This window comes from Nansenia antarctica, assembly GCF_963989245.1.
Source record: "Nansenia antarctica genome assembly, chromosome: 2".
Lineage (NCBI taxonomy): Eukaryota > Metazoa > Chordata > Actinopteri > Argentiniformes > Microstomatidae > Nansenia > Nansenia antarctica.
The window spans coordinates 50,118,054-50,142,150 of record NC_137675.1 but is presented as its reverse complement, the minus strand read 5'-3'; the positions used below and the strand labels follow the sequence as shown (position 1 = coordinate 50,142,150).

General features: G+C 50.1%; 1 protein-coding gene across 1 annotated transcript in view; it reads left to right on the top strand.

Annotated features, from left to right (window-relative positions):
• mast1b (microtubule associated serine/threonine kinase 1b) overlaps positions 1–24,097 on the top strand; it is a gene marked incomplete at both ends in the record, with an annotated part of 77,632 nt that overhangs the window by 31,358 nt on the left and 22,177 nt on the right. Inside the window, 6 exons of the mRNA XM_080524045.1 lie at positions 10,869–10,963; positions 11,174–11,249; positions 15,203–15,275; positions 17,601–17,761; positions 18,984–19,059; positions 24,056–24,097. The exon at positions 24,056–24,097 is cut by the window's right edge and continues 168 nt beyond it. Coding sequence (XP_080380171.1) covers positions 10,869–10,963; positions 11,174–11,249; positions 15,203–15,275; positions 17,601–17,761; positions 18,984–19,059; positions 24,056–24,097 — 523 coding nt within the window. The remainder of the gene's footprint in view (positions 1–10,868; positions 10,964–11,173; positions 11,250–15,202; positions 15,276–17,600; positions 17,762–18,983; positions 19,060–24,055) is intronic.

Below are 24,097 nucleotides of genomic sequence, written 5' to 3'. Positions count from 1 at the left end.
AGCCTCCATTGATTTCCTTGGCAGAGAGAGAGAGAGAGAGAGAGAGAGAGAGAGAGAGAGAGAGAGAGAGAGAGAGAGAGAGAGAGAGAGAGAGAGAGAGAGAGAGAGAGAGAGAGAGAGAGAGAGAGAGAGAGAGAGAGAGAGAGAGAGAGAGAGAGAGAGAGAGAGAGAGAGAGAGAGAGAGAGAGAGAGAGAGAGAGAGCGAGCACTCTAGCCCTAGCCTCTGTGTTAGCCCCTGGGCCAGCTGTAATCTCAGCCAGTCAGAGAGAGTCTTAGTGCTCAGGCTTTCTCTGCCTGGACCCTCTGAGGACCCTCCCCGCCCCTGACGACCCGTCGGCTGTGAAGAACCAGTTAACGGCGTGATGAAACGCCGAGCCGGGCGGCGGTGTTGCCTTCAAACATGTCCCTCCGTCGATTTCGCAGGCCCCGGAATGCTAAGCGTTGGCTAAAACGTCTCAGAGGCCCCCCCGCCCCCCTCTCTCTCTCTCTCTCCTCCCTCCCTCTCTCCCTCCCTCCCTCCCTCTCTCTCTCCCTCCCTCCCTCCCTCTCTCTCTCTCTGTCGGGGTTAATTAGGCTGATGACAGGCCAGCACTGAGGTCTGAGGGGGAGGGATTAGGAGGGGAGAGAGAGACGTCGGTTGGCCTAGCAGCGATCATGAAAGAGAGAGAGGGAGGGAGGGAGGGAATAGAGAGAGATAGAGACCAGAGAGAAAGACCAGAGAGAGGCCAGAATGAAAGAGAGAGAGAGAGAGAGAGAGAGAGAGGACTCATTAGAACGTGGAAAAGTGAGAATAAACAGGTGAGAAAAACTAGAGGCTGACAGAGAGAGAGCCAGTGGAAGACAGAGGAAGGTTCAACAGTCAAAAGAAAACATGGGTTCTAGATATGGAGAGAGAGAGAGAGACCAGAGAGAGAGAGACCATGGACAGACCAGTGAGAGAGACCAGAGAAAGAAAGAGACCAGAGAGAGAGAGAGAGAGAGAAAGACCACAGAGAGAAAGAGACCAGAGGGAGAGAGAGGGACCAAAAAGAGAAACCAGAGGGAGAAAGAGACCACAGAGAGAGAGAATGAGAGAGAGAGAGAGAGACCAGAGAGAGACCAGTGAGAGAAAGACCAGAGAGAGATAGAGAGAGACCAGAGAGAGACCAGTGAGAGAGAGACCAGAGGGAGAAAGAGACCACAGAGAGAGAGAATGAGAGAGAGAGAGAGACCAGAGAGAGACCAGTGAGAGAAAGACCAGAGAGAGATAGAGAGAGACCAGCGAGAGACCAGTGAGAGAGAGAGAGAGAGAAATGGGGAGAGATTGAGGTCATAGCAATGCCATCGACATCATTGCTCCAGTATAGAAAGGTTGCAATGTCATGATAGCGCAGATTGGATTTGCATACATCCACCATTGGCATACATAATTAATAACCATTAGGTCAATAGTTCTGTAGATCTTATTGATTTAGGTAATGAAAACATTAGATTAGGAATACTGCCTATTCAGGTTAGTGTTTGGTGCTAGAGGGGCGGAGCTGCTATTTTGCTGAGTCATGCTAATCATTAGTATTACTTAGCGATGACGCTGGCCTCGCTGGACCCTTTGTGATTGGCTGGTAGAAGTGCTCTGTCACTCTCCAACCTGGGTGGAAAGCTATTGAGGATGGTAGCGGACCATATTGCCACTCCCGTATCCCACATCTTCCCGTATCCCACTCCACATCCCACTCCACATCCCAATCTTAGTCTTGACGGTAATATGTATCCACAATCCTGGAACGAGGCTAAGGTAATACTTCTACCAAAAAATGCTCCTGCTGCCTTTTCTGGCTCTAACAGCAGACCAATCAGCTTGTTACCTGTTGGGGAAAAAAGATATTTGGCCAGATACAATGCTATTTCTCTATGAACTTAATAAGCAGCTACCAGCACAGCGCCTGCACAGCGCTCACTCAAATGACAGATGATTGGCTAAAAGATATTGATCAACAGAATATTGTAGGAGCAGTTCTGCTAGACTTCAGTGCTGCCTTTGATGTCATTGATCATAACTTGCTATTAAGGAAACTCAAGTGTAATGGCTTTACTTCATCTGCCTTAGAAAGAGAGAAAGCTACCTGACTAACAGAACAGAAGGTTCTCTTTAACAGACGCCTTTCAAGTGCAAGACATAATATAGAGTGGGGTTCCACAGGGCTCCTCACTTGGACCACTGCTCTTCTCGATTTTGACAAATGATCTCCCACTTGCTTGTAAAAATGCCTGTGTGTCTGTATGCAGATGATTCAACACTCTACATGTCTGCACCAAGGAAATTACCTCAGCCCTCAACAAAGAGTTGCAGACGGTATTCAACTGGATCACTGAACTGCTAAAACACATCTAGGGAGGCTACAACGGGTTCATAACAGAGTAGCTCAGCTGGCCCTGCAGTGCACAATGAGAACAAATATAAACGTCATGCATGACCGACTCTTCTGGCTAAAAGTTGATGAAAGCATCACTTCTTTCATTAAAACATTAATGTTCTGAAAACCCCAGTCTATTTGTATAGGCAGCTTACACTAAGCTCTGATGCACACACATACCCCACCAGACATGCCATAAGTGGTAACTACACAATCCCAAAAACTAAAACAGATTTGAAACAAAGTGCAGTGCTGTATACAGTGGGGGAAATAAGTATTGAACACATCAACATTTTGTCCAGGAAATGTATTTCCAATGAGCCTATTCAAGTGAAATTTGCTGAAACAATCCGGACAAAAAATCTAAACATTAAAGTCCATATGTAAATAAACTTATGTGTAATAAAGTGGAATGAAACAGGAAAAAGTATTGCACACACTTACTGAAATTAATTCAATACTTAGTGGAGAAGCCTTTGTTTGTAACGACAGCTTCAAGGCATCAAAACAAGTGAAGCAACACATCATACGCGTTAGGAAAGGGATTAAAAGTTTGTTGTTGCACAGAGTACAACGAAATGCATGTACGTTCTAGAGGGGGCATCTAGGCAAGGGGTCACAGCCATTATAGGCAACCCCGGAGCAATTAGGGGTTAATGCCTTGCTCAGGGACACTTCGACACATGGCCCGCCAGGGATTCGAACCACAGCGGGCTGCAGACGTTGTGATCATAAGACGCCGGCTCTACCGGTTCAGCCACAGCCTCCCCATGTTTAAATTACAGTCCACCACTCTCTCCTGAGGCAAGGGTTGTACCAGCTAGCTTCTGATTGCTAGCCGGCTGCTCTAACCTCTGTGCCAGACACAGCGCTGATCCTAGCTGAGTATTTTAATTCGATTTCAGTTGTTTACTGTTTTGTGTGTGGGTGGTTCTTCTTTGTTATGTGTTTTTGTGATGCTCACAAAAAACTAAGGCCGTGAGCATTGCTGACTTTTATTTTGCTTTTATTTGTTGTTTGTTGTTATGGATGTGGATGTTTTCTCATATTATGTTTTATGATGATTGCTTGTACATGTTTTGTGTTTGTTTACCCCAGGAAGAGTAGCTGATGCATCAGCTAATGGGGATCCTAATAAATCTAATCAAATCTCCCTGTGAGATGGAGAAGGCCACCTCTCTGCCTCTGTCTCTGTATCTGCCCCAGTCTCTGTCTCTATCTCTCTTGCTCTCTCTTTGTCTCTGCCTCTGCCTCTCTGTCTCTGCCTCTATCTCTGCTTCTGTCTCTGTCTCTCTGTCTCCCTCTCTCTGCCTCTGTCTCTCTCTCTGCCTCTCTCTCTGTCTCTTTCTCTGCCCCAGTCTCTCTCTCTGTCTCTGCCTCTGCCTCTGCCTCTCTCTCTGTCTCTGTCTCTGTCTCTCTCTCTGTCTCTGTCTCTGTCTCTGTCTCTGTCTCTGTCTCTGCCTCTGCCTCTCTCTCTGTCTCTGCCTCTGCCTCTCTCTCTGTCTCTGCCTCTGTCTCTGCCTCTGTCTCTGCCTCTCTCTCTGTCTCTGCCTCTGTCTCTGCCTCTGTCTCTGCCTCTGTCTCTCTCTCTGTCTCTGCCTCTGTCTCTGCCTCTGTCTCTGTCTCTGTCTCTGTCTCTGCCTCTGTCTCTGCCTCTGCCTCTTTCTCTGCCACTCTCTCTCTGTCTCTGCCTCTGCCTCTCTCTCTGTCTCTGTCTCTGCCTCTGTCTCTGCCTCTGTCTCTGCCTCTGTCTCTCTCTCTGTCTCTGCCTCTGTCTCTGCCTCTGTCTCTGCCTCTGCCTCTCTCTCTGTCTCTGTCTCTGCCTCTGCCTCTGTCTCTGCCTCTGCCTCTGTCTCTGTCTCTGTCTCTGCCTCTGTCTCTGCCTCTGCCTCTTTCTCTGCCACTCTCTCTCTGTCTCTGTCTCTGTCTCTGTCTCTGTCTCTGACTCTGACTCTGACTCTGTCTCTCTCTCTCTCTCTCTGCCTCGGTCTGTCTCTGCCTCTCTGTCTCTGTCTGTCTCTGTCTCTCTGTCTCCCTCTCTCTGTCTGTCTCTGTCTCTGTCTGTCTCTACCTCTCTGTCTCTGCCTCTCTGTCTCTGTCTCCCTCTCTCTGTCTCTGTCTGTCTCTGTCTCTCTGTATCCCTCTCTCTGTCTCTGTCTCTGTCTCTGTCTCTGTCTCTGTCTCTGTCTCTGTCTGTCTCTGCCTCTCTGTGTCTGTCTCCCTCTCTCTGTCTCTGTCTGTCTCTGTCTCTCTGTCTCCCTCTCTCTGTCTCTGTCAGTCTCTCTCTGTCTCTGTCTGTCTCTGTCTCTGTCTGTCTCTGCCTCTGCAGGATGATCCCATAGTCAGTTCACGTCGGATCTCTGCAATCATCCCGTTAGACACGATGCCTCAGCACTTACTGTATTCATGTGTGGAAACACTCCCCACTCTGAAACAACGTCAGTGAGGGCATGCGTGTGTGTGGGGGGAGGGCTGTGTGTGTGTGTGTGTGTGGGGGGGGGGGGGGGGGGAGGGCTGTGTGTGTGTGTGTGTGTGCGCTCCTTCCTCTGATGCTCCTCAGAGGGTGTCGAATCATTTCCAAGGTCACGCCGAGGTCATGGGTCAACAGAGAGGTCATGTGAGGAAGAGCAGCACAGTTTATTAGAATAAGGGTTAAGGTAAGGGTTAAGGTTATGGTTATGGTTAGGATTAGGTTCAGAGGTGGAAAGTAACAAATTACAGTAATTTAGTCGATTCTACTTATTTTAGTATTTTTAAAAGTCTGTCATTTTACTTTTACTTGAGTATGTGTTTTATATTTTATATTCTTCTAAAATGATAAATACATTTAAATCATCCCTTACAGAGTACTAAAGTACAGTAAAGAATGATATCCATAGCCGGTTTTTAAACAGAGAACGTCAGGGCCGTAGCCAGAGGTCATGCACAGCACAGTCGGTGTGGGGGTCAGGAACAATCCTTCCCCAGGAGATAAGCTCAAGTTCAAAACTGCATTTTGGTTGGTATGAATAGATCTATTACATTATTTTAGTATTCTCCATCTATTTATGTTTGGCCCAGATCTATAAGCACAGAGCTAGTTGTTTTGTTGTCATCCAAAGTTTTCAATCCAAACGACTTTCCAAAATGTACAGCATTTGTAATAGGAGAGTCTTTGTACAGAACAGTTCATTTGTGGGTTTGTACGTTTATCATCATGGTCCAGTTTACCTTTTTAGCCGAGTACATTTTGGTCATTTTGTAATGAAATAATTTATTAATAAGTTTGAGAGTTTGAAGTCCTGATCTCCATCCCTCATCTTAGGGTCACATTGGTGTGCAGCCTCCTTAGCCTAGTGGGCCTCCAGCACAGAGACCGCGACCATCCACCTTGGACCTAGATCTAGACTGGGTTAGGGTTAGGGTTACGCTGCGTGCACACAGGGCCATTGCGTTGCACCGGAAGTCATTCATCTCAATGGGGCCGTTGCGTTGATCAGTTGCCTTGCTCTGCATTGCGTTTCTTGACCGTCAGGGTGCGGCAATCAGTCAAAAAATTTCAGCTTTTTGCATTGCGTTGGATCCGGAAGTAAACCGGAAGTAGTTTCTTGCCCGGAGCTCTCGCCTCAGATTTTAAATCCTCAATTTTGGCCGCCATTGGCTAAAATCTGTAATTTGGCTCTACAAGTGTTAATATGTCATTTTATGACGTTTTTATATGTTTTCAGGCGAGAAAGTAACCATATATATTCACAAAATGTGTCCAGTTTATCAAAAGAACCCGTTTATATATCTGATCTGACGTTTTTTTCCCCACTTCTGTGGGAAACTTCGCTAGCAACACGAGTAGAGTTGTTGCGTCTGCATCGCACGTTGAAGTACGTCAAGTCCATCCCAACAGGTTGCGCCAGAACAACGATGACAATGGCCCTGTGTGCACCCAGCGTTAGGGTATGTTAGACTAGGGTGTGTGTGTTGTCAATAAACGGGATGAGATTCTCACCTGGAAGGATGGAGAATATAACATCAGTAACAGTTATGGAGTAATGGAGGTCTAAAGAAACAAGTAGACTCACCCAGCAGGTGTTTCTGCTGCTCAGGAGGAGTGGGAGGAGCCAGCAGGGAGGCCGTCAGAGGCCTCTGGACAGGGACAGCAGGCTGCTGCTGCATGGAGACCTGAGGCTGGGGGGAACGTACACCAGCTGCATACTTGGACTGGGGCACGGTGCGCATCCTGGTCATCATATGGGACGCCACATGATTTTGGGCCTGTTCTGGAAGTGCTCAGGGTCTCACACTCTGGATGGCCCAGCGAGGAGCGGGTCCCAGCTGAGCCAGCTGGTTGGTGGAGTAGTAGGCAGTATGGTTCTGGGCCTGTGGAATGGCAGCCAGGAAGTATCCAGACGGGTGAGCAGGCTGCTAGGGCTTGATGACTGGACTGGGCACCATGCAGTCAATGGCCGTCCTCTGCATGCAGTGGTTGTTTATGTGTGCCTGGTGCTGTTGTGCCTCCTTGCCCTGGGCCAGGGCCATCATGTATAGGGGCTTGGTGGCCATGATGAGGCCATTCATCTCAGTCACAGCCACAGCGATACTCGGTTTTGATTACAAACATATGTGACTCGGTCTGGTGAAAAAGTCTGCATGTCGGTAATTCTCAAGTCACGCAACTAACCCAAAAGCTTTGTTTGAGTGTTGAAGTGCCCACTCCATATAACAAACAACAGTTTCACTAAATACAACAATAATCGGATTCACTGTATCGTCTGCTGTAGGCTACTGGGTAAGTGATACATAAACGTGTGTTTTAGGATGTGTGCAAAAGCAAGGACTATGTGAATCTAATTATGTGTAGTTATGTGTTTTTAGCATGTTGATGTTCTATCAGCATGTTGTGATGTGGTAAATATGTAGTTAGATGTTCTTAGTGATGTTCCTTCTTAGCTGCTAGCTACTAGCTGTTTTTTGTTTCAGAGCGAGTTTCTCCAGGTCTACCAATATTCAAATAATCTTCTTCAGCTATTTTCAGTTGCACTACAATCTGCACTTTCATAATCTGGAAAAAACTGAAAATGACCTTGCCCTACTTGAGGACTTTTTCACCAGACCCTGTCACATATTGTTACTTGCCAGGGGTGTTCTGGAGTGGACTCACCAATTTTACCCATTCTGACTCGCTGCCTCTTCGAATCATGCACACATGCCAAAACACAGCTAATGTCTAACACTGCAAGTCCATTTTGGCGGGGTTATTATTAGAGATGATGTTGTTGTTGGGAACTTTGAGCTGAATTTCACTGTGTTGGTCAGAGGTGGCAGATTTCCAAAAATCTTACACCCTGCTCCTCTAATCCTGTTGTTATTACAGCCAGTGGGTTTCCATCCAAATTATCCAAATTACTTTGCAAAATGCACAGCTATCAAGTCTCTCTAGAAATTAGTTGATGATCTAAGCACTGACACCGTGAAATAATGTAAAATAAAAATGTATTTTAATTCCTTTTTTTCTTTTTTATCACATCCTGGATAGTCATGTTTATTTTGTTATGAAATAGTTTATTCGTTTTGCGATGCTTTGAGAGTTCTACGTTTTTTTTACGTTAAAATGCTTTTCTCGATCCTTCATCTTAGACGCTTGGAACTCCGTCTTTCTGTGCAGCCGTCTGAGCATGGTGGGCCTTCAGGCTGTAGGGGAACAAGGGAGAATTACTTTTTAAATTAAATCACATAATATTATTCTATTAATCCCTTCAGAGAAATGCAATTGTCATATAGGACATTGACACAAGACACACATACAAAAACATAATCACCAGACATATTTATCAGACTACCATATCTCCATTCTGAGCCGTGGCTCAGTTTACAGTGAGTGAGATGTTTACCTGCTGCTTGGGGACCTGCTGTTGAGAGTTCCGTACACCTGTTGCAGTCTTGTATTGTGTCACACCGCCCATCAGGGCTGCAGCTGCACTGGCAGGGCGTCTGGAGGTCTGGGTAGCCATGCACTGAGAGGTCATCATACCTAGGCTTCATAGCATTGGAGATATGAGGCCTGGGAGCCAATGGATGCATAGTGTTGGGCCTGTTCTGGAAGTGTAAGAGTGGCCCAGCGAGGAGCGGGTCTCAGCTGAGCCAGCTGGTTGGTGGAGTAGTAGGCAGTATGGTTCTGGCTGGGCCATGAAGTGTCCAGATGGTTGAGCAGGTTGGTAGGGGTTGATGACTCGGTCGGGCACGGTGCAGACGCTAGCCATCCACTGCATGTACTGGTTGGTGAAGTGGGGCCTGGCGCTGTGCTTGGCGCTCCCCCCTGCGCTGGGCCAGGGCCGCGTACAGGCGCTTGGTGGCCACGATGCGACCGTTCATCTCAGTCACAGCCTTGGTGGCCTCAGGGGAGGAGAAGCACACAAAGCCAAAGCCCTTGCTGCGTTTACCCTCCGTCATCACCTTTGCACTGGTGATTGTTCCGAAGTGGGAGAACTCCTTGTGGAGACGCTTGTCATCCCAACCATCATCCAGGTTCTTCACATACAGGTTGACTCTTTGGTATCTGGTCGTGCGGAACTGCTTTATCTGCTCAAACTGGCGCTTCAGTTCAGGCTGACGCTCTCCTTTCTTCTGGGCACGACCCACATAGACCTGTCTGCTGTCGATCCTTTTGCCATTCATATCCTGAATGGCTCTCTGGGCGTCCTCATACTTTTCAAAGTCTTGGACTTTCCATTGTCATCAGTGATGGCCCGAATACTCAGGGCTGGTCCATATTTTTCAAAACTCTCCTTCAACTTATCATCATCCATTGTCTCTCCAAAGTTTTTGATGTACACGTTAGTGAACACTCTGGCCCAGGCTCGTTCAGCCTGTCTTTCTTTGCGAGATTTGAAGTCCAATAAACACTTTTTTGTCCTGTAATAACGTGCCATTTAGCCTCACAATGGCTCTTTCAGCGGCATCCTGGGTGTCAAAGTGAACAAAGCCGTGGCCTTTTGAGCCATTCTCATCACAAACCACCTTGGAAGAAAGGATGTTGCCAAACACAGAGAATGTGTCATAGAGGACCTTGTTGTCAATAGACTTTTCCAAGTTCTTGATAAAAAGGTTTCCAACCCCGCTCTTCCTCAGAGAAGGGTCACGCTGAGACCACCTGATGCGCATAGGTCGTCCATTAAGGATGCATGGTAGCTTGCCGCTATTGTTGTGTGAATGTGTGTGTGTGTGAATGGGTGAATGAGAGGCCATTGTAAATTGCTTTGGAATAAGGTGCTATATAAGGACAGTCCTTTTACTTACTGTGTGTGTGTGTGTGTGTGTGTGTGTGTGTGTGTGTGTGTGTGTGTGTGTGTGTGTGTGTGTGTGTGTGTGGGTGTGTGTGTGTGTGTGATGTATCTGAGCGTTCCTAATGCATCATGGGTATCCACCATTAGAGGACCATTTAAGGACCCTGATGGCCACTTCACTATGAACAGCTGTGGGTCATTTAGATACAGTCAGACATTTACATAGTGTGTGTGTGTGTGTGTGTGTGTGTGTGTGTGTGTGTGTGTGTGTGTGTGTGTGTGTGTGTGTGTGTGTGTGGGTGTGTGTGTGTGTGTGGGTGTGTGTGTGTGGGTGTGATGCAGACTGTTCTAGGTTCCCATTGGGATAATAGGAGGTCTCTCTTCCCTCGATGAGGACATCTCACAATGCAACTATTGACTGGCAATTCTCTCACTCTCTCAGGATTTCTCTCTCTCTCTCTCTCTGTCTGTCTGTCTGTCTGTCTGTCTGTCTGTCTCTCTCTCTCTCTCTCTCTCTGTCTCTCTCTCTCTGTCTCTCTCTCTCTGCTCCCTCTCAACTGCCTTCTTTGTTGTCTCTCTCTCTAATTATATTATGTATGTATCTGACTGTTGCTTGTATATATTGCGGTTGGGTTGTAGTGGTGGGTTGTGGAGTGATGACGGGCTGTGTGTGTGAGTGTGTGTGTAGGTGCTTTGTATTGTTATTTGTTATGTGTTACGATTATGTTTGTATCGTCATGTGAGGACCCCCTCGAAAATGAGAAGATTCTTCTCAAGGGGCTTACCTCAAATAAACAATCTCAATCAATCAATCAATCTCTCTCAATCTCTCCATCCCTCCTTCTCTCTCTGTCCCCCCACTCTATCCCCCCACCCCTTTCTCTCTCTCTCTCTCTCTCTCTCTCTCTCTCTGCTCATCCTTATCTTGCATGAGAGGAGACGGTTGGGGATTGATGGCAGAGGAAATTGAATTTTCTTTATCTCTGTGGTTCTCCTGCAGTGAGCCCTGCATATGCACGTGTCCGCAACCTTTCCCAGACACACACACACACACACACTCCATATGTACACGTGAATGCACTAAACTATGGACAGTCACACATACAGTACACACTATTCTCTAATCTGTTTCTCTGATGCCCACTTTTCCACATTTTCAAAATGTATTCGAATGAAAACCTCTCTCTCTCTCTCTCTCTCTCTCTCTCTGTGCTTCCAGCTGCCGCACCAGCAACAGGAAGAGCCTGATCCTGACCACCACCTCCCCCACCCTGCCCCGCCCACACTCCCCCCTGCCTCTCCCTGGACACCTGGGTAAGTACACCAACCACGTCAGAGCTCCTTCTCTCTACCTCTCTCTCTCTCTCTCTCTCCCCTCTCTCTCTCCCCCCCCTCTCTCTCCCTCTCTCTCTCTCTCTCTCTCTCTCTCCCCCCCCCATCTCTCTTCCTCTCTCTCTTTCCCTCTCTCTCATGCTATCTCTTCTTCTTTCTCTCCCTCCCCTACCCATGATTCCATGGTTCCAGGAAGCAGCCCTCTGGACAGCCCCAGAAACTTCTCTCCCAGCAACCCGGCGCACTTCTCATTCGCCTCCTCTAGACGGTAAACAACTCTGTCACTTTGTGTGTGTGTCTGTGTGTGTGTGTGTGTGTGTGTGTGTGTGCGTGTGTGTGTGAGAAACAGACCTCAAGTTCTCTCAAACCGCAGCCCCGCAATTCGAGTCGCTCCAACCTCGAGTCTCGCACTTGTCAACCCACGTGATCTGTCTCCTCAAATACCCGATGTTAACCAGCTACGCTAACGAAAAGCTAGCAACCTCACAGGGCGGGTGGAGGGTATTTGAACTAGAAGAGTGAGGAGTTACGATATCAACTGGGTTACGCGTGTGTGTGTGTGTGGGTGGTGGGTGTGGGTGTGGGGGTGTGTGTGTGTGTGTGTGTGTGTGTGTGTGTGTGTGTGTGTCTGTGGGTGTGGGTGTGGGTGTGTGTGTGTGTGTGTGTGGGTGTGGGTGTGGGTGTGGTTGTGAGTGTGTGTGTGTGTGTGTGGGTGTGTGTGTGGGTGTGTGTTTTTGAGGGAAAGCAATGCAGACTTGTCAGAGAGCAGGTCTGTCACCCAGGCAGGATGCTCACACCTCGGTCACAGGTTCTCAAAGGCGCTGGGTGAGTCAGCGCTCAGCAGCGCCCGGCAGCACTGGCAGTGTTTCAAATGTGGGGGGTAGTGGTGGTCTAGTGGATAGTGAGTTGGACTTGTGATCGGAAGGTTGTGAGTTCAAATCCCGCCTGAAACCACACCACTACTAGTGTGCCCTTGAGTAAGGCACTTAGCCCTCAGTTACTCCAGGGGGAATGTCCCTGTAATTCGTAATTGTAAGTCGCTTTGGATTAAAAGCGTCTGCTAAATGGCAAAATTATTTATTATTATTATTAAATGTTACACTTCCAAATCAGATAGAATACATTTGTATAGCCCTTTTTAAAATACAATTGTAAAAAGGGTTATCCTTTTTGTGAGTCTCCTCATTACAGATGTAGACAGGAAATCCCTGTGATTGGCTTGTATTTTACCTGAGGGCATGACTGTTAAAAAGCTAGGCTCTGTGCCTTGAACTTCACTTTTGAATTTCACTGACAGACTCGGTCTGTCATGCTTGTAAACTGTTCTCCTTTTGCAAAAAATAATTAAATACCTTTTCTATACAATCTGAAGAAAGCAGGCTGCCTTGTTCTATTTTCTATTTAGGGCTAGGGTCAATAATTTGACTACATTTGGCACTGAAAAATGTTAACAACATAAGCAACCAATACAGTAAAAAAAAAGCTAAATCAAACTAACACCTAACCATAGAACCCCAAAAAGCAAGCTACTGAAAAAAGTGGATACAGTGGCAAGGAAAAACTCTTGAGACTAGTAGGAAGAAACCTTGAGAGGAACCAGGCTTCAGATGGGACCCTTCCTCCTCTGGCTGGTCAGGTGCTAAAGTAGTCATAAACTAGTCATAACACTGACCAAACTAGTCATAACACTGACTAAACTAGACATAACACTGACTAAACTAGACATAACACTGACTAAACTAGTCATAACACTGACTAAACTAGACATAACACTGACTAAACTAGACATAACACTGACTAAACTAGTCATAACACTGACTAAACTAGACATAACACTGACTAAACTAGACATAACACTGACTAAACTAGACATAACACTGACTAAACTAGTCATAACACTGACTAAACTAGTCATAACACTGACTAAAGAGATGAGCTTTGAGCCTAGACTTGAACATTGAAGCTGAATCAGATTCCCTAACATGTATCGAAAGATCATTCCAGATGTGGGATGCTCTGTAGGAAAAGGCTCTGCCCCCTGCTGTGTATGTTGTGATTGTAGGGCTTGTGCAGGGCTGGACAGCTGAAGGATGTCTGATATGAGGGAGCGAGTCCATGTTATGCAAAAAAAAAAAAAAAAAGCTTTAATTGGAAGCCAGTGTAAGGAAGCGATTACCGGAGTGATGTGATCATATGTTTTGGTTCCACTGAGTATTCTCTCAGCTGTATTTTGTTCTGAACTATTTGGATCTGCACAGCCAGATAAAAGTGTTGCGAGGTTACTGCCTCTCTGTATTCTCTCACAGTGCCCTGGGCAAGGTGTGTGTGTGTGTGTGTGTGTGTGTGTGTGTCTGTCTGTGTTTCTGTCTGTCCTCCTTGGTCAGATCCATCTACGTGCCTGGCTGTCACTAAGGGCAGACACAGGCCCTTGAGACACAGTGGTGGGTGTGTGTGTGGGGGGGGGGGGGCACAGGCCCTTGAGACACAGTGGTGGGTGGGGGGGGGGGGGACAGGCCCTTGAGACACTGTGGGGGGGGGGGGGACAGGCCCTTGAGACACAGTGGGGGGGGGGGGGGACAGGCCCTTGAGACACAGTGGGGGGGGGACAGGCCCTTGAGACACAGTGGGGGGGGACGGGCCCTTGAGACACAGTGGGGGGGGGGGGGGACAGGCCCTTGAGACACAGTGGGGGGGGGGGACAGGCCCTTGAGACACAGTGGGGGGGGACGGGCCCTTGAGACACAGTGGGGGGGGACAGGCCCTTGAGACACAGTGGGGGGGGGGGACAGGCCCTTGAGACACAGTGGGGGGGGGGGACAGGCCCTTGAGACACAGTGGGGGGGGACAGGCCCTTGAGACACAGTGGGGGGGGGGGGGGACAGGCCCTTGAGACACAGTGGGGGGGGGGGGGACAGGCCCTTGAGACACAGTGGGGGGGGACAGGCCCTTGAGACACTGTGGGGGGGGGGGGGGACAGGCCCTTGAGACACAGTGGGGGGGGGACAGGCCCTTGAGACACAGTGGGGGGGGGGGGGACAGGCCCTTGAGACACAGTGGGGGGGGGGGGGACAGGCCCTTGAGACACAGTGGGGGGGGACAGGCCCTTGAGACACTGTGGGGGGGGGGGGGACAGGCCCTTGAGACACAGTGGTGGGGGGACAGGCCCTTGAGACACAGTGGGGGGGGACAGGCCCTTGAGACACAGTGGGGGGGGGGACAGGCCCTTGAGACACAGTGGGGGGGGGGGGGGACAGGCCCTTGAGACACAGTGGGGGGGGGACAGGCCCTTGAGACACAGTGGGGGGGGGGACAGGCCCTTGAGACACAGTGGGGGGGGGGGGACAGGCCCTTGAGACACAGTGGGGGGGGGACAGGCCCTTGAGACACAGTGGGGGGGGACAGGCCCTTGAGACACAGTGGGGGGGGGACAGGCCCTTGAGACACTGTGGGGGGGGGACAGGCCCTTGAGACACTGTGGGGGGGGGGGACAGGCCCTTGAGACACAGTGGGGGGGGGGGGACAGGCCCTTGAGACACTGTGGGGGGGGACAGGCCCTTGAGACACTGTGGGGGGGGGGGACAGGCCCTTGAGACACAGTGGGGGGGGGGGGGACAGGCCCTTGAGACACTGTGGGGGGGGGGGACAGGCCCTTGAGACACAGTGGGGGGGGACAGGCCCTTGAGACACAGTGGGGGGGGACAGGCCCTTGAGACACAGTGGGGGGGGGGGACAGGCCCTTGAGACACAGTGGGGGGGGGGGACAGGCCCTTGAGACACTGTGGGGGGGGACAGGCCCTTGAGACACTGTGGGGGGGGGACAGGCCCTTGAGACACTGTGGGGGGGGGGGGGCCCTTGAGACACAGTGGTGGGGGGGGACAGGCCCTTGAGACACAGTGGGGGGGGGGGGACAGGCCCTTGAGACACAGTGGGGGGGGGGGGGGCCTTGAGACACAGTGGGGGGGGGGGACAGGCCCTTGAGACACTGTGGGGGGGGACAGGCCCTTGAGACACTGTGGGGGGGGGACAGGCCCTTGAGACACAGTGGGGGGGGGACAGGCCCTTGAGACACAGTGGGGGGGGGACAGGCCCTTGAGACACAGTGGGGGGGGGGGGAGAGGCACAGGGAGGATGTGGGAGGAGTCTGTCTGTCCAGGGTCTGTTTTAAATGGTTCACAAAGTTGACTGACATGGGTGTTTTGTTGTTGCTGTGTTTTCTGCAGGGCGGACGGTCGGCGATGGTCCCTGGCCTCCCTGCCCTCCTCTGGGTATGGCACCAACACACCAAGCTCAACGGTACGGTTTACCTCTGCTTTTACCACGGTCTTACTGCCCCACCTCTAAGTGGCTAAACGTGGATCTCAGTAAACCCATAAGAAGTAGTTTCCTGAAAAACCTTTCAGAGTCTCTCAAGGTTCTTTCTTCCACTTTCTCTTCTTCCTCCTCCTCCTCCTTTCTCTCGCTCTGGAAGAGTGACTCATCATCTCTCACCTTCCTTGTCTCACTTTCTTTCTCTGTCTGGCTGTGCTTCTTCTAACACCCTTTACTTTCTCTCTGTCGTTCCCTGGCACAGACACACACGCACGCGCGCGTGCACACACACACACACACACACACACACGCACGAGCGCACACACACACACACATACACACACACACACAGACACACACACACACACACACACACACACACACACACACACACACACACACACACACACACCTCAATTCTCACAATTTCCTCTATCTTTCATTCTCCTCCCTCTGGTCTCCCCCCCCATCTCTGTGTGTCGTTTCTCTCTGCATCACGTAGCAACCCTCATCAAAGGCCTGGCTCCTGCTCTCCCTCTGTTCCTCCCTCCCTCCCTGGCCAGACGGGAGGGCAGATAGATCAGTGCCAGACCGGTGGGATGAGAGGGAGAGGAGAGACAGGAGATGAGAGGGAATGAGAGAGACAAGCTGTTCCTCACTCATTTACCTCAGGCTATATTTAGCTCGATACCCCCCTGCCGGAAGTAACACGTCAACAAACGAACCAAACTAATATCCGTCTGAATGAGAGTTGACAGAGCTCCACAGAACTTACAGAGCACAGACTCCCCCCCTCTTCCCCGAACTTGGAACGGTCTCGCTTCCTTCTGTCTGTCGTGGAGACTGAACCATTTTGAAAAGCTGGGGGTGACACGTGACAGCAGCTGGCGAAACCGGGAACAAGTCGCCAAACGACGGACCGTTCTGACTTTTATTCGGAAACACCGTCAATAGATTTCAGCGTCGTCGAAAAATCTACGACACACTCGCTAGTCAAGCCAAAACATCGCAATGCGATGGATTCGGTGAGCAATCCCCACTACTCCCTACAGTAGTTAGGTCGTATTTGAAATGGATTTACATTTTTCCGAATAAAAGTCAGAACATTTCGATTGGTTGGCGACTTGTTCCCGATTTCACCAGCTGCTGTCACATATGTACAGTACAGTACAGCAAGCCACGTCAATGAAGAAGGCATCATGAATGGACTTTGAACGGAGAGGAACATCGACAGGAGGAACAGTCTTTCCGAGTCCGACCCGTGGAGACGTCCGTCACGGGCCCTGTGGACCTGTCTCCATGGTGATCAATCCGGGATGGATGGTGGTGTGGGTCAGCAGAGGATGAGGTCCTCCAAGACGGGTCTCATTGTGTGTGCGTGTGTGTGTGCGTGCGTGCGCGTGAGTGTGTGTGTGTGTGTCTGGAAGAGACAGATTCATGGGCTCAGAACCCCAGGGCTCGGCCCATTTCGTTGCTGTCTGGGCGTCGCGCCGTGGCGTGGTCTGGGGGCAAAAGAGCTTGACGAGGGAGACGTGATGGATGAGCTGGGCCGAGCCCGGCGGAGTCAATAAGACTGAATGGACCTCCGATGAGTTGATTTCCTGGACGAGAGACTGAAGTGGACTTGGTGCTTGGGGTTTTGTGAACGAGTATGAATGTGACTGTAAATTGTTCTTCTTTTTTCTTCTCTCCCTGTGCTCCTACACCATTCCCTCCCTCCCTCCCTCCCGCCCTCCCTCTCTCCCTCCCTCATTCTGCCTGCCCTTCCAATTCTGCTTTGCCAAACCCATCTCTCTTCCTTGTCCGTCTTCCTCCCTCATTTTCTTCCTTCTCCTTCCTCCTCCTCCTCCTCTTCTTCCCCTCTCTAATCCCTCCTGTTCCTCTTCCCCCCTTCTCATCCTCCTCTCACTTCTACCTCCTTTTTCTCCTCCCTTCTCCTCCTCCTTCTCTCTCTTCACCCTCCTCCTCCTCCTCCTCCTTCTCCCTCTCTTCTCCCTCCTCCTCTTGTTCCTCCTTCTCTCTCGTCTCCCTCCTCCTCTCCCCTCTCTCCTCCCCTCCTCCTCCTCCCTCTCTCCCCCTCCTCCCTCCCTCTCTCCTCCCTCCCTCTCTCCCCTCCCGACCTCTCTCCTCCCCCCCTCCTCCCTCTCTCTCCCTCCTCCTCCCCCTCCCCCCCTCCTCCCTCTCTCTCCCCTCCTCCCTCTCCACCCCCCTCCTCCTCCTCCCCCTCCTCCCTCTCTCCTCCCCCTCCTCCCTCTCTCCTCCCTCCCCCCTCCTCCTCCCCCCTCCTCTCTCTCTCCTCCCCTCCTCCAGTCTTCCAGCTCATCTCAGGAGAGGCTCCACCAGCTTCCCTTCCAGCCCACCATGGACGAGCTCCACTTCCTGTCCAAGCACTTCGGCAGCACGGAGAGCATCACCGACGACGACGGGGGACACTGCTCCCCCCACATGCGTCCGCGCTCCCGCAGCCTCAGGTCAGCTGACACACACCCAGAGAAACACACACACACACATACACACACAGAAACACTTAAGCAATCCACTAGAGCCAGTCAGAGACATACAGTATCCTATGTCCCATTAGACATAGACTAGGTGTGTAGTACTTTAACCGTGCTTGGCTGACAGGTTGGTTCATGTAGTGTTGTTTACCCACAGATCAGCCAGGCTCTGGTCAATAAGGAATAGTAGAGTGAGATCGTGGTCAAGCTCAGGTCAAACAGTGTCAGGGATTGGTATTTCGTTTCCTACTTTATAGGCTGAGCCTTAGATGTGACATAGACAATGAGAAAAAATACTAATTCATTCAGATTTTATTATTTTTTCTTTATATATTTGTGGGTTATGGGGGGTATTCCATCAAGAGTGTTATCAAAAATAAGCCTGGATTTTCCTTTATCGACATTGATGGAATACCCCCCAGGTCGGGTTGGGATCAGCTTTATCCGCATGGCATTGTTACAACTGTCCAGAGAAAACCAAAAGGGACTAAACTAAATTTCTGCTCAATAAGCCGTACACGTAAAGCAAGCCTTTAAGAAGATAGACAGAGTCACAGAACTGGCTTATAACAGGTTACGGTTTTAATAGCAGGCCCTCATACCTACACACAACACAGAAAACAAAACATCGACTAACAATGGCAAACAAAACAGGCATCTCCCACCACCCCGATAGTCCAGTCTATGGCAGGGCGGGGCGGGACCAGTAGAAACCAGAAGAAACCAATACTCACCACCGCCCAACAACCAAAACAAACCCACACCTTACAGGAAAAAACAAACAAAACTAAAACCCATCACAAAAAAAGTCCAACCAAAACACCAGCACTTAAACAAAACAAAAGGTAGGCATGGTTGAGAGGGCCACCCTCCACACCCTCTGTACTCCATTCTGAAGGGGTTTGGAGGATATCAGTCAGAGGTGCGTTCCATTAGCCAATCAGCAGGAGCAGCACATCCATGGCCCCGCCTCCTCAGACACACTACCTCAACAGAGCACATTGGGCAGGGCCATGACAGTGTGTTTAGGGTCTGTGGAACTACAGGCTGGGTGGAACTACAGGATGGGTCATATGGCTGTGCTACAGGACAGGCTCCATACCAACTCTGTTCCTGTCTCCTTAACCCTTCATATGGCTGTGCCGCAGGAGAGGCTCCATACCAACTCTCTGTTTCTGCCCTCTTCCCCCTTCAGCCCGGGACGCTCTCCATCCTGCTATGACAATGAGATCGTCATGATGAACCATGTGTACAAGGAGCGCTTCCCCAAGGTAAGGCATGGAGCTGACACACACACACACACACACACACACACACACACACACACACACACACATCCTCAACAAGCCAATCACATAGTAATACTGTATGTGCTAACACCATGTGTACAAGGAGCGCTTCCACAAGGTACGGCATGGAGCATGCACACACACACACACACACACACACACACACACACACACACACACATCCTCAACAAGCCAATCACATAGTAATACTGTATGTATGAATACTTTCATCAAGATGGCGGCGCGTTCACACGCGAGGCTGGGAGTGCTCCTATCATCGGTGCTTTTTAGGGCTTTTACGTACATTTGTATGTACTTTTTTATTTCAGTACTTATAGGGAACTGTTGTGTAAATAGTACCTACAGCAGGTAAGACTTACTAGAAGTTGGTGCGCAAAACGAGAGGACAGTAACAGCGGAGTTCCTGAAACAACAAAGAATTCCTCACGATATCGCCCGATCACCGGGGGAAGAATGGTACACAGTCCCGACCCTGAGGCGCAAACGTCGGCGTAGGGACCGCAAGCAACGACGGGGCCGCAGGGGAGGCCTGCTAGCTAGGCTGAGAATGTGCCCGGACAAGCCAGCTTTGCCGAGTATATTCCTCTCTAACGTAAGATCCCTAGATAACAAGATGGACGAACTGAGACTGCAGGTAGCTACCAACAACACCGTGGGGGATAGCTGTGTGATTATTCTCACAGAAACCTGGCTCAGCGCTTCCATTGTTGACTCCGCGGTCGCGTTGCAAGGCCGCTCTTTACACCGGGCGGACAGGACATTGCTTAGCGAGAAAACGCGCGGGGGCGGCCTGGTCATATCTACGAAGGACAGCTGGTGCTTAAACACAAAAACTGTAAGTAGCCACTGCTTCCCAGACCTGGAATACTTGACTGTTAAATGCCGACCCACATACCTCCCGAGGGAATTCAACGCAGTGTACATAACAGCTGTTTACATTGCACCAAGCGCGGATGCTAGCTTAGCATTAGCCCGGCTACATGACGTCGTCAGTGGTGGACAGAGCACTGATCCCCAAGCAGTACACATCATAGCGGGGGACTTTAATCATGCTGACCTGAAGGTAGTACTACCCAAGTTTTATCAGCATGTTAAATGTGCAACAAGAGGAGATAACACACTGGACAAGGTATACACCAACATCAAGCTTGCCTACAAAGCTAGACCGCTAGCTCATCTAGGCAATTTCTGACCACGTGTCCATCCTCCTGATCCCAGCCTACACTTCCATGAGGAAAAGTGCTCCCATCACCACTAAGACTGTCAGAACCTGGCCAGCAGGGTCCGCTCCACTGCAGATCTGCCTGAATGACACCTCATGGCAGGAATATGAGCATGAGGACCTGGAACAGTTCACGTTGTCGGTTCTGAACCACATAGTGAACTGCACCAATTCAGCCACCGTGGACAATCGTGTCCGGGTCTACCCCAACACGAAGCCATGGATGACTGAGAAGGTCCGACAACTGCTCAAGGAGAGGAACAACACCTTCTCAGCGAAGGACACACTGCTGTACAGCACCACCAGGGCTAACCTAAACCGTGGCATCCGGGAGGCCAAGGCAGACCACAGAAAGAAGATTGAGGAATGCTTCCTGAGCAACGACTCCAGGCGGGTGTGGCAGGGGGTTCAGCACATGACAAACTTCAGAGCCAACAGGCTCACAGCCGCTGAGGGCGACCCCCTGCTGGCGGAAGAGCTGAACTCCTTCTACGCCCGGTTCGACGAGGGGCGAACGGAGGTAACCACAACACAAACACCACTCTCTCCAGCTCTCAGCAGCCTCACCCTCACAGAGCATGAAGTGAGACGCGCGCTGAAGGCGGTGGACCCCAGAAAAGCCTCAGGGCCGGACGGCGTCCTGGGACGGGTGCTGAGGGACTGCGCCGACCAGCTGGCCGGGGTTTTCACCAACATCTTCAACCAGTCCCTGTCCCAGGCCACCATCCCGCCCTGCCTGAAAACCTCAACAATCATCCCAGTCCCGAAGAAAAGCACGGTGAGCTGCCTAAACGACTACCGCCCGGTGGCACTCACACCAATCATCATGAAGTGCTTCGAGAAACTGGTCCGGGCCCACATAGTCACATGCCTCCCGCCCAACCTGGATCCATACCAGTTCGCCTACAGAGCCCACAGGTCCACAGAGGACGCCATCGCGACGACTCTCCACTCCACTCTATCCCACCTGGAGAGGGGGAACAGCTACGCGAGACTGCTCTTTGTGGACTTCAGCTCTGCTTTCAACACTATCCTTCCAGACAGGCTAGTGACCAAACTACTAGACCTGGGACTATCACACTCCATCTGCGCATGGATCAAGGACTTCCTGTCTGACCGCCCCCAGAGAGTGCGGGTGGGCTCCCACACCTCCACAGCCCTCAGACTCAGCACTGGGTCCCCCCAGGGCTGCGTGCTGAGCCCCATCCTCTACAACCTCTACACCTACGACTTCACCCCCGTCCACCCCAGCAACTCATTCATAAAGTTTGCAGACGACACCACCGTGGTGGGCTGCATCTCGGGGGGGGACGAGGCGGCGTACAGGGATGAGGTGGAGCAGCTGGGCAAGCTGTGCAAGGTTAACAACCTGCTGCTAAACCAGCTAAAGACCCAGGAAATCATCGTGGACTTCAGGAGGAAAAAATCTGAGGTCCAGCCCCTGCTAGTCGATGGAGGTAGCGTGGAGAGAGTCTCAACTCTCCGATTCCTGGGGGTGCACATACAGGAGGACCTGTCCTGGAGGACCAACACAGCAGCCATCATCAAGAAGGCACAACAGCGGCTCTACTTCCTGAGAGTCCTCAGGAAATACCACCTCAGACAGGAGCTGCTTATGACCTTCTACCGCTGCACAGTGGAGAGCATCCTCACCTACTGCATTTGCGTGTGGTTCTCCAGCTGCACAGCCGCAGAGAGGAAAGCGCTACAGAGAGTCGTGAGATCGGCCCAGAAGATCATTGGCGCCCCCCTCCCCTCTCTGGAAGAGCTGTACAACACACGCTGCCTCAGGAAGGCCACCAAGATCTCCAGGGACCCATCCCACCCTGGGAACGAACACTTTGTTAGGCTGCGCTCAGGCAGGCGGTTCAGGACCATGTCCGCACGGACAAATAGACTGAAGCTCAGCTTCTACCCTAGGGCCATTCAGGCCCTGAACACAGCAAAGACCTAGGTTCTAGGCCCTGGACAATCTAGACAACTTGATGGCAGCTACTAGATTGTAAACATACCGGTAAGTGCAATATTGAAATACAACTGTGAACATTTCAAACCTGCTAACTGCGACACTTTAAATGAATGTGCAACAATACTATGTGCAATATGACAACCCTTGTGTACATAAGGTTCAGATATAGGAAATGTTAGGACATTTATAGCATAGCATAGAGTACAGCACAATGTTTTATTGTATAGTATAGTAGTATAGTATAGTAGATAGTGTACATAGCCTTTATTTATGTAAACCAGCTCTTTTCCCTTTTTTATTTTACCCTTGGCCCTCTTGTTTTTAGTCTTTTTCCAAGCACCAGGGGAGCCCCCCCGACTAAATTTCGTTGTATGGTACCTGTACTGTATTAATGACAATAAAGACCATTCATTCATTCATTCATTCATTCATGTGCTAACACCATGTGTACAAGGAGCGCTTCCCCAAGGTAAGGCATGGAGCACGCACACGCACACACACACACACACACACACACACACACACACACACCACACACACACCACACACACACACACACACACACACACACACACACACACACACACACACACACACAGAGGCACATACACATCTTCAATAAGCCAAGCACAACACTAATATCTGTACCACTAAGACCAGCATTTCCCCATGTACTGTATGTTCCAACATCAAAGCCCATAAAGATCCAAAACAACAATGAAACCGGCTTTTGAATCTCTGTCCTCAGATGTCAGTGTGATCTCATAAGGTCAGATCTGAAATACCAGTGAGCTGAACTGAGCTGTTATTGATCTGCAGGGCTCAATGCTGCGCGTCAGATAGTGTGATGCAGGAGAGGTTGATGGGTACAGTAAATGTACATCTAGAGCAGTGGAAAGAACCGCAAATAACCGTACCCCAGAGCACTTTCCACTGTCACGGAGAACATGTGACACGGTCTGGTGAAAAGGGCCGCATGTCGGCTATTCTCAAGTCGTCCAAATGAGCAAAAAGCTTCTGAAAAAAAGAAAAAAAAGATGTCAGATGTCAGTCAGATGTTCGTAGTGATGTTCCTTTTTAGCGCTAGCCTGCTAGCAGCTGTTTTGCGTGTGTTCCGATTCAGAACGCGTTTCTCCGCTATTTGGTTTGAGGGGTGCCGACATATCGATACACATCCAATAAGTAATAAATAATCTTCTTCAACTATTTTCCCGATTTCAATGTATGACACATCGTTTGAAAGTTTACAATCTGTACTTTCATAATCTGGAAAAAACTGGAAAATGACTTACTTACTTGAGGACTTTTTTAACCAGACCCCTGTCACATATTTGGATTATTCAGTGCCCTCGTGAGCTCTGACAGGGCAAACTGACAGATAAAAGAGTGTTATCTTTTTTCCTCGATAGCTTTCCCTTCCTCTGTATTTCCCTCTATCTTGCGAGCGCATGTGGGGAGAAGTCTGGCTTCAGCTGGTTTTGATGTGTGGGCAGTAGCCTTGCAGAGATGGGATCTGTTCAGGGGGAATTGGGAAATGGTTTTAACTTTCTGAGGTGAAATGAGGTGAAGACGGGCTTCTTTTCTTTTTGCTTTTCATTTATGTCATGGTCGAAGCAAAGTGTGGAAACCTAGAAAAGACTGTAGTTGATGGAGCTGAACGTAGCTCTTTGTATTTTTTTAAATCGAATGTATACACCGTGAAATCTGACCATGAAATCCCTCTCACTCTTTCTCTCTCTCTCTCTCTCCCCCTCCCCCTCTCCCAGGCCACAGCCCAGATGGAGGAGAGGCTGGCAGAGTTCATCCAC